We start from the raw sequence: 11,416 nt of genomic DNA on the forward strand, positions 1-11,416 counted from the left end.
TTAAAAAATATAAAAATATAAATTACATTTTTTATTTTTATTGATAAAAATATAAATTTTGTGATAAAAAAGTTGTTTTAAAAAATTAATTATTATTTTTTATGTGAAAAGTTATTTTTATTAATATTTTATTATTAAATAAAGTTTTCTTAAGAAGATGATACAATTGAACTCAAATTAGAGAAGATGTAAGAGTAGATACAGTTCTCATAGTTAACTGAACTGTAACTGTTATCGGTTCAATTTTTAAAAACTAAACCATGAGATAGTATACTGAACTGTTACTAGAAATGAATAAGTTACTTTTAGTACAATATAATACAGTTAACTGCAGTACAGTATAGATAAGTTATTTTTACCCAACCCTAAATATAAGTATATAGTAGTAATTCACCAATTCAATGTAAAGCAACCATTTTCTCAAATGTTACCAAATATTAAATTCATATCAAATTGTAGAATGTCTTTTTTTTTTATCATAGTTAAAGATTTATTAAATCATAAATATGCTATTATATTATTGTGATAAAAAAACCTTGAATTGAATAAAATCTTTCTCAGTTTCCATACAAACGTATATATTAAAATATAGTTATGTATGCGCCTAATGCAATACCCCCAATTTGTCTCTATGTATAAAAGTTAAAATAAATGATGATGATAATTAACTTATTATTCATTATAACTATAATTTACTTTTCTATTAATATTTATATATAACAGTAAACCGTATTAACAACAAAATTGTTAGTTGCTAACAAGAAATTGTTCAACTAAAGTTTTCCAGAAACTGCGTCAATCACTATCAAAAATCACCAAAATAGTCGTATACTTCAAGGAGAAAAATGAAAATCTACCAAGCCAATGACAGCTTCTAGTAGCTCATATCAATTGCAGGTCTTCACATCTAGATAAACACTGCCGTTTTTTTTTTTCTTTTCTTTTTAAAATTTCTATCATTTTTATAATTATTTTCAGAAGAAAATGGAAAGTGTTGCGAATTCCCTGCGAGCCAATGGATATTGACAGCCACGTAAGAAATCATTTGACACGTCATTGACACGTGTCATAGCTTTGCATGCATTTGCGGCAGATCTGTTACTAGGTGAGGCCCAACTCCAATGTCACTACATTTCTCTGTTTCTTTCTTTCATTTTTTAAAATTTTTAAAATAGTTTTAACATAAAATAAAACATTATTTTCTCTCTCCTACCACCACACACACACTCTCTCTCTACGGGTTACCACTATTAAAAGGTGTCCCCTCCTCCACCTCCTCTCATGCTAGCTACTGAACACAATTTGCCTTTGTTTGTTGTCGTTGTTCTTTCTCTTTCTGTTCTTGTTCCTTAAACTCTTCCTTTAGAAAGTTCCTTAAAAGGGTTAAACAGAAGAAAAAAAAATGGTGGCTGTGGTTGCCCAGGAAAATGTTGTGGCATTGGTTTCTCGTACCGGCAGGGAGTTGCAACGTTATAGAAAAGGTCGTCGCCAAGTTGTGGGGTTCGTGTCTTCATAACCCTCTCTTGTTCTTTAATTTTGGACAAATGGGGTTTCATATAATTATTTTTCTTGTCCAAAAACCATTTTTTATTTTTTTGAACTTTGTTCTGATTTGGGTGAGTTGTGTTTACTGGTTAAGAGAAGAGTAAAGCAGTTGAAGGTTGCTGGTTTGTGGTTACTGGATACTAGGAATTTGAAAATGGGTTTCTAATGAGGGAATTGAAAGTAAATTAGTTTGGTGAATTGAGGATTGCATTGTTTCTCTGCAGAATTTCATTTCAATCTTACTAATTGTGTTTTTAATTTTGTGTATGTAATCGTGTTCATGCAGATGCATACCGTACAGATTTAAGATTGGGCAGAAAACTTCATTGGACGTTTCTGATGAATTGGAAGTTCTGGTTATCAGTTCTCAGAAGGGAAAAGGGATGCTATTTCCGAAGGTAGACCCATTATCAATTATTAGTCAATAATCAACACCAACACCCAAATGGGCCAAGTTACACATTAATTGAATTTATTTTATTCATTTATCATTATTTTGGTTGACCGAATACCAGGGAGGTTGGGAATTGGACGAATCAAAAAAGGAGGCAGCTTTGAGAGAAACCATAGAGGAAGCTGGGGTGAGAGGCATTGTTGGGGTAAGCCATTTAATCATGATATTGAGCCAAAAATAATGATTACGAAAAAAGTGCTTGGTAAATTAACAAAAAGATGTTCCTTTTTGTGGTGGTGCAGGGTAAATTGGGTAAATGGAGTTTCAAGAGTAAGACTCATGACACTTTCTATGAAGGCTACATGTTCCCTTTACTTGTTCAAGAGCAACTGGAGTTCTGGCCTGAGCAAAAAGTTCGTCAAAGAGTATGGGTAAGAAAGAAGATGAACAAATTGAGTATTTTATTATGGTGGGATTGTACTTTTATGAAAGGGACACTGATTTTTGTTTGAAACTTTCCCTTTAGATGAGCGTCACCGAAGCAAGGGATGTTTGTCAACACTGGTGGATGAAGGAAGCTCTAGACAGATTAGTAAACCGTCTAGCTGGTCAAAAAGTCGGTCGTGATAATAAGCAAGTTCTTGGTTCTATTATAAACTGCACAAGAGATGCCAAATCTGACTTGTAAATAGAGTAGTAGTATCGTGAAGGGTAGAGTTCAACTTCTTTGAGTTTCTCCGACTGGCATAAAGTTGTGTAGGATCCAAAAGAATTGAGCCGAGTCATAGAATATAAATAATATAGTAGTAGTGGTAGTAGATCTTATAGAAATTAGTGATTCCCCAGTTTTTTTTTATCCAAAGAAAAGGAATTTACATCTGTTTGTGGGAATTCACCTTATCTGTATTAATGAGAGACTTGTGGATATCCATTAGTCCACAATGGAATTGCTTGGTTTTTCAAGCAACAATCGATAAGGCTGCGTTGAGAAGAAAAAGAAAAATGAGAAGCTGTAACTTTTTTTCTCTTATTTACTTCGCGAATTGATTGTATTTTGTGGGGGGGTTAGTTCTCTTCCCTTTACTCGGAAAACATGTTCTGTGCAGGACGAGCAGGATTTGATGTGATAATAGTTTATGGACTCTGTTCAAAAAAACTTTAGGGTCATTCCCTGCGGTCATTAGGTACAAATGTCATTATCAAGCTTGATTAAGTGTCATTATCAAGAGTGATTACTAGATCATGTTGCTTGGCCTATTGTTTGAGATCATACCATCTTGAATTTAAGTATATAGGGTCTTTTTATTTGTTACTCAGTTGTTATACCTAACAATTCCCTTCTTTAGTTCTACTTTCAAGAAGATAGGAGTGTAGATGGAAATATTAAATAGTGTCCTTTTCTCTTTGCATTTTGGTAGACTTTGTCTTGGGGACCTTGGATCTGAAGATTTATGTGAACTTCGATACTTAATCAGTACGGTTTAAAAGTTACGGCCATATCAGCAATGGCAATTGCGCAAGGAATTAATGTTAAAAGGAATGACTAGTAAAATTTTGTGGGAAGTCAGAACAGATCTAAAACAATTAATCTTTGTGGTTTGATATCAGAAAATACCACAAAGTGATGGAAAACTATTCATGAGCAAAGAAAAGAAGTCTTGGCATGACAGAGTGCAGGAGTTAACTGATTTTAGAGTCTGGACATGTAACTGAAGAGGTTGTGGTTGTAATAAGTGGAGCAAGATAGTTGGCATTAGCAAAAAGACCCCACGAAAAAGGTGTCGCTGTGTTGGGAAAACACTCAACACCCACTATAAGTTATGTGGAGGAGTACCACTATAAGTTATGTGGAGGAGTATCAAAGCGAACTCTTGATATATCCCAAAAGCCAGCTCAGGGAATGTACACTTTTAAATTTGAATATTCTCTCCTTTATGAGTTGACCGATTGGTTTACAAGAATCAAATACGTCTCTCTGGGCCCAAAGGACTATAACAGGCCCAATAAACTTTTGGGACCATGTCATTGAAGATTAAAGATGGTCCATTTTTCTGAGCCACATGTGAAGAAACAAGTTGTAAACGGGTTTACTTCGATGGATCATGAAATAACTTAGTCACTTATCTTAGCTAGAGTGCCCCAGTTACAGCTTTAGCATTAAAGGATATAAAAGCTTACAAGAGCCTCCATCACACATTGATGAAAAAAAGTACAACTCAGATAAGGTTGAGTTAGATAATTTCAATTTCAGTCTTTTGCTATGGAGACTTCTTTTTGCAACACCATGTTTTCCTCCTGGACCACATTGAGTGTGTGAAAGACAAAGACCACACTGACTGTGTAAAAGACTAAATTAACCCTCGACATCCACTTGTGTTCTGAATTGTGCAGTTCTCAGATCACTTTTTAATTATAGGATCAGAAAGTTACTTTTAGATTATAGAATCCAGCAAAGTAGGAGTTTTAACCTTTATGGTGTGCAGGGAGGAATTATTGAAGTGTAAAAAGAAATACCTGTTTGCTATTTCATTCAATATTAGGGTCCAGCAACTGCTGAACTGGACACAGTCCAATAGCGTGGAGTCTAACGAATAATTGAGTTTATGTTAGAGTATTGCTACTGAAACACCCTCAATTTTCTATTAGACATCTACTCTTTTTCAAAACACTCCTACTACACAACAATTTCTTATATATCTGTTAATATAAATAGATTTCCTTTGTATAGTGTGATAAATTTTTTTAGTTTAAATATACATTAGAAACGGACTAGGCAGCTATTTCGCCAAGATTTTTTCAAACTTATAAATCAAACATGTTTTTATAATTATCTAGGCATCATCTCATCAAATTTCAAAACAAAAAATGTTTTCTGTGTATTATAACAGAATGTTCTCTAGATACATAATAAACATTTGTTTTTGTTTATGTATTTCATCGAGATATATTTGAGGGTATTTAATAAGTAAATCTTCGGCCATGGGAGAGATGTAATCACAAGTAGATAAAGGTACATTTGAACAAAATTTTTCATAAAAAGAGAAAATAAAAAAAAAATTAAATGAATTTTTGCTATTAGTTAAAAATTATCTTGTAAAAAATTAAAAAGAATAATTTAAAGAAGTTATATTAAAGAAATAATTTTATGCATGAGTTAATTTTATCTTTTTCTTTTAAAAATGTTAACGAAGAAACTTGTTCAAAGAAATACATAAAAGACCTGGTGATTTAAAATGACCATCTTAGTCATACTGAGGAAGAAGAAGGTTGTGTGATAACAGATGTTTGAATATAGATAGTGTGACCAATTGTAAGAATTAGAGGGTTTGGACTTTTTTGGGCCCATTAACAGTTGCGGGCTGGCCCATATGATGCAGTGAAAGACAGAATAAAGACAGTTGGGTCTCTTGTGCTGTAGTGGGGCAAGACCTCACAATGCTATAATTTTCGAGTGTCTGCTTCATAATTAACAATGTTACCTATTGATTAGGAAAAAGAGGGAACACCAATTGCAATGAAGTGAATAATTGCCATATTAAATGGCTTTTTCTAATGATACTAACAGTTCAGTCTAGACAGATTTTTTAGCTACTTTCGTTACAATATTCTGTGACCTATTTGATTACATCATTTTCAACTTTAGTTGTTTTTCTCTACTACTCCAAAACAACTTCTTATTTTGCACTTTTTAACAGGACAACTTATAGATTCTTTTGTTTGGATTCTCTTTAATTACTGCAAATCTCAAGTTCTTGCGTCTCCATGCCTGATTAATTGGTGGTAAGGTGGTAAGGCCAAATTGTAGGTTGAAATAAAAAGAGTTCTTGGTAAGTGTTTTTTAAGGAAAATAATTTAAGACAAGCACAATTTCTGTTTGACATTGATTTATTCCATTTTTTTAAGTCATGGGAATTGGAACTAGTTAGAAAAAAAAAGATTTTTATTTATTTCAACTTTAATACTAAATGTATAATCCATGATACTTACTTTTACATTTTCCTCTATCATCACGTTAAAAAAATTTAAAAGGAAGTATGGTGCCCTGATATGTTGTTCATAAGAGTTGGTTAAACGATAGAATATATATATATATATATATATATATATATATATATATATATATATATATATATATATATATATAAATACGTACAAAATAAAATAAAATAAAAAGGTGAAGTGGGTGAAGTCGAATTAGATGGTCACCAATAATATAATGATAAAGCAATATCTGATTATTTCGACCAATCTCTAAAATATTTGAAGTTAAAAGTTGTTTATTGATGAACTTATTTATAATTTCATTTAAATATGGTGAAGTGGGTGAAGTCGAATTAGATGGTCACCATAATTTTAATCTCATGATAGAAAACTCCAATAATATTTATTAATTAAATACATTATAGTCGAATTCAAAAAAAATCTTCATCTAAAAAAATGTTTCAAAATGAATTCACATACGTGAGTTGAATTTGTTAAAGAGACTCAATTTTATGAAATTACTCAATAAAATAAAAAAAAAACAATAACACAACTTAATTAATGACAAAATAGAGGTAAGAGTTCTATATAATATGACAAACAAATATAAATAAAATGTCTTCAAATCCTTAAAAAAAAATATACAATAAATACTCTAGCATAAAGTTATATCTCAGTTAAAACAAAACATTGTCAACATATTTTTATCATTTTTTCATTTTCTTCTTTATCTCTTACATGAAATCACTCATCACGTGATATTTTTATTAAATAAGTCAGCAAAGATATTTTTCTCTCTTGAGAGAAAAATATAGCACAATGTATGTTTAACCCTTTCTTTTTCTATTGATTTTTTTCTTCTATTTTTTAATTTTGTTTACCCCTCCTCCTTTTGTCCAATGTATAATTGGGTGTACATATATATTACCTACAATTTGATTAAAACAAAACAAGTATTAATGAAACGGATTATATATCATATACCTGAGTGTTTATCATTAATAAGGGGATACGTATAGATTCAACATTATCTTGTTTTGGTTTGAAAGCATATTAAACCAGTGTTTACATCACTATAAAAAACTGGTTTATTTAGGGTTCAACGAAGGAGCAACTGAAGTGATAAGGTGTGTTTATTTACTTTGTCGTCGACTTTCCATTCCTTCTCCTCTAGTTAGGTCAAAACGTACAATTGCAAGTGTGAGTCTTATTCGCCTAAATGGATCTAAACTTTTTTATTATATGATCAGTTTCAAATATTGTTTAAGAAGAAGACATTTCATTTTTGTAATTAGAATAATAGTATATAATGATACACTTTCATACACTAAATAAAATGATTATAAAAAAATAAATTTTATATTTAAAAAAAAAGTAAAAATAATGTGAAATGTAAAAAAATTACGAGTATCAAAAGGTACCATTTTGATTTTGTTCGTACCTCATATTCTGGAACAGTTAAAGGTGATATCACTAGGGACCATTTTCAAACTAGAAACCCTAACTCACTAACTGCAATGGACATGAGGTTAAAACCCTTTTCGATTTTGCCACTATTATAAACCTTCTCGTGACTTTCATGTAGTGTGTTCTCAACATTTATGCCATTATTTAAGGCCCACTACGTTTCTCTTTCAACTTCACACGAGAAACTACTTTCCATAAACTTTCAAGCTGCTATATAAAAACTCAATGTTGAATGCTATATTGCAATGTCCAATAATATTAGACCTACACTAAATTTAATATTTTGGCTATAGTATTGCAAACTGAACGTGAGATTGATGAAGATATGGTGTAGTGCGATGTCACAGTTGTACTCTTGCGTCTTCACTTGAAAAAAAAAGCTATCGTGTGCCAATAGGGCAAAAGGTGTTAAAAGCCCGTTCCTACGTGAGTGTATAGGCTTACTTTACGCTTAATACATATATTAATGCATGATAAAGTGACTAACAGGGAAAGTTTAAAGCCCCTTCTTATGAACTGTGTCAGTTTGTGTTCTTTTTAAGAGACTCTGGATTCGATACATGCCAATGGATCAATATATGGCATTCAGTAAAATCATTTTTAATATTTGGCATTAGATTTTAGAAATTGATTTTAGTGCGTACGTACGTGAGATATTGGTAATAGTGAACCGACTTCATCCTTATTTCTTCTTTGTTTTCTCAACCTTCCTTAGTAACGAGAAGTCTAAGTTATGTCTTACATACTTTAATTTTTTAAAGAAAAAAGTTACTTTGACACGGCTTGGAAAAAAACCACGATTTATGATAATATAATAATATAATTATGATTATAATACAATTATAATTAAAATATTATTATTTAAGCCGTGAGACGAGTGTATTTTGTCGTTTTCTTGTGTCAAACTATTACCGCTCTAATTTAAAACGATGATATCATTTATCATACATCTACCAGCCATGCTGTGTTCGTCACTTTGTTTCTGGATACGTAACATGTACCTTTTTCTTTCGACTTTCGTTATCTTATACCATTAGTATATTCAAACTGAAATATACTGATTGATACAGCAATAGCCACAATCATTAGGGTTACACTTAAAGATTATTCTTTTAATTCAAAAGAAAAGGGAAAAAAAAGTTACTCGAGATTAAGGAATGGCAACAAAGTAGTCACAACGAACAGGATTAAGAGATGAAAACAAACAAACACAATACAATAATTATTTTACAACAATCAAGAACCATTATCCGAAATTTCATTATATTTATGAAAATGATTCTTGAAAAGGTAGATAGAGCCCACATGCTGGGGGAAAATTTTTGTGTTTTATTCAGCAGGGAGATAACATGGCTATGGCGTGGCGTGGAAATGCTTATTTAAAGCAACTCCATGTCCAAACTCGAAGGTCTTCCACTCTTCACTCCTCCATTCCCAAGCAATACCAACCCATCATTTATATCACCAAATCAAATCAAATCCCCCGTGACATACAAGCGCATAACATCACCATCTCCTTCTGACATACACATGCATTAACTAAAACACATCTTCATCAACCTCGTACGTCAACCAAACCAACCAGTAGTACTTCTCAGAAAACAAATGGCCAAAACGAAACAAACCCCAACTGTCTTGTTAACCTTATTCTCTCTGGCCACCTTCTTCGTTCTCTCTCTATCCTCTGCCGCGGACTTCTTCCTCTACGGCGGCTGCACGCAGCAACGGTACGCCTCCAACTCGCCCTACGAGTCAAACCTGAACTCCCTCCTCACCTCGCTGGTCAACTCGGCCACGTACTCCTCCTTCAACAAGCTCACCGTGGTGGGCTCCAGCCAGAGCGACGTCGTCCACGGCCTCTACCAGTGCCGTGGCGACCTCGCTATGCCGGACTGCGCCGCATGCGTTACCCGTGCTGTCGCTCGAGCCGGCCAGCTCTGCCCGGCGGCGTGTGGCGGCGTGGTGCAACTGGACGGATGCCTCGTGAAGTACGACAACTCCACGTTCCTGGGCGTGGAGGACAAGACGGTGGTGCTGAAGAGGTGTGGGCCCTCCATGGGGTTGGGGTCGGGCACGACCGGCGAGAGGGATGCAGTGTTGGGTGGCTTGGCGAGTTCGGGTGGGTATTTTCGGGTTGGCGGGTCGGGTGAGGTGAAGGGCGTGGCGCAGTGTTGTGGGGATTTGAGTTTTTCGGAGTGTCAGGATTGTGTGGGGGATGCGATCCGACGGCTGAGGAGTGAGTGTGCTGCTGCGGATTATGGGGATATGTTCTTGGGGAAATGTTACGTCAGGTTCTCCACAAATGGGGCTCATGCATACAACAATAAAGCCCATGGTAAGGCCCAACTCTTAAAAAAAGAAAGTCGAAGAATTTTGGTGGTGGTGTTTTATGGGATGGGGCAAGGGTTCATTTCTTTGTGTGGTGATTGTTGCTTGATTTTGATTCCTAAAGAGTAGAAAGATTTTACAAACGCCAGAAGTAAATTTTTCAAAATTGATGTTTTATTCATCCCGTTATTCTTTTGTTAAAATAAAAAACTTATTTGAATTGAAAAAGTTATTATTTTAAATGTAATAAATTATATCATTTTTGACGTGTTAATTAATAATTACATTTCTGTATGATTTTCATCTAAGAAACAAAAATGAAAAATTGATTGATTATGGGCGATCCATATAAAAAGTATCATTAAGATTTGTTTACTAAAATAGTAAAGTAAGGTAGGTAATTTAGTTTGTTGGATTGGTGTTGAGCAGGAAAATCAGACAACGAAGGTGAAAAAACATTTGCAATAATTGTTGGATTATTAGCTGGAGTGGCAATACTCGTTATTTTCCTTGCTTTCTTGAGAAGGATGTGTGAAGGACACGGTAAATAACTAGTCATTTTTATCTAACGTTTCTCTTTTATTTAATTAAAGTTTAATTGCTTTTTTTTTTTTTCAGTTTGGTTGAAATGTGTCAAATTCATCTCCTTTTAAAAAATGTCAATTTCGTTTTCATATAGAAAAAAATTGTGTCAATTAAGTCATCTCCGTGAGTTTTGAATGATAACCACTTTATGGGTCCGATCCACTTTATGGGTCCGATCCCTGATTTTACAGTGGATAAAGTGAGTTTTGAAAGCAATAATTTTTAAAGGAAATGACTTGATTGATACAAAATTTTTCTATATAAGAACGAAATTGACATTTTTCTAAAAGGAAAACGAATTAACATATTTCAACCAAACTGGGAACAAAAGAAATAGTTAAACCTTTAATTAATGATTGACACGATTTATTTAATTTTTGTCATGCAGGTAAATAAATTAATAATAGAGTGGGACGACACTGAGCCTTCTGATTGGTTTGCTTTTGTTTTCCTTTTTATCTTGACGACATCTTTTTCTTTTCTTTTCCTTTTTTCTTTGTTGCCCTCTCTCTCTCTTTATCATTCACTTTATTACAAACTTCAATTCAAAAAGGACCTTCACGAGGATTCATATGGTCGAATGCAAAAGGAAAAAGCGAAAGATGAACAAAAGATTCTGTTTTTCTCACTCCACTTAACAATCTGCTTTCTCTCATCTCCTTCCAAACAATTATTTACATAATTCTTTTTTTTTTCATTTTAAAGTTGCATGAAATTTCTCACTTTGTGTATGGTTAGTATATGCAGCCATGGAGTTTTACTACTTTTGGTGTTATTCTGCTTTTGGTACCTAACAAATACTTTGACAGTTCATTATATATAGCTTTTTTGTTTGACTTCACCAGGAAAACTAAAGCATTATATTCAAGGAATCCAAGAATTCAACTAGGGTTATTCTTCAAAACACAAAAAGTAGTACTCAACTATCGAAATTTCAAATTTTAATTCTTGAACGTCCTTATATCTCTCCACATCTCTTCAAAAATTATTCTCAATCACTACAAATACCTTTTACAATTTTATGAGTATAAAACTAAATTAAGAATACAAACATTTATTACTTTTAGGTACACATTACTAAATTACTCAGGGAAAGAGTATATAAATCTCCTAAAC

General features: G+C 33.0%; 2 protein-coding genes across 2 annotated transcripts; both read left to right on the forward strand.

Moving 5' to 3' along the window:
- Positions 1-1,259: 1,259 nt before the first annotated feature.
- LOC106756674 (nudix hydrolase 18, mitochondrial) lies at positions 1,260-3,250 on the forward strand. The gene is made up of 5 exons (XM_014639188.2): positions 1,260-1,500; positions 1,832-1,943; positions 2,061-2,144; positions 2,242-2,370; positions 2,466-3,250. The coding sequence occupies exons 1-5, from the start codon at positions 1,403-1,405 to the stop codon at positions 2,625-2,627; spliced, it is 585 nt and encodes a 194-aa protein (XP_014494674.1). The 5' UTR covers positions 1,260-1,402; the 3' UTR covers positions 2,628-3,250.
- A 5,373-nt stretch (positions 3,251-8,623) lies between these two features.
- Positions 8,624-11,138, forward strand: LOC106757261 (cysteine-rich repeat secretory protein 60). Its single transcript, XM_014639893.2, has 3 exons — positions 8,624-9,722; positions 10,145-10,258; positions 10,689-11,138. Exons 1-3 carry the CDS (start codon positions 8,993-8,995, stop codon positions 10,694-10,696), a joined length of 852 nt encoding a protein of 283 aa, XP_014495379.1. The 5' UTR covers positions 8,624-8,992; the 3' UTR covers positions 10,697-11,138.
- Positions 11,139-11,416: the final 278 nt, after the last annotated feature.

The sequence above is a fragment of the Vigna radiata genome, chromosome 3 (assembly GCF_000741045.1).
Source record: "Vigna radiata var. radiata cultivar VC1973A chromosome 3, Vradiata_ver6, whole genome shotgun sequence".
Classification (NCBI taxonomy): domain Eukaryota; kingdom Viridiplantae; phylum Streptophyta; class Magnoliopsida; order Fabales; family Fabaceae; genus Vigna; species Vigna radiata.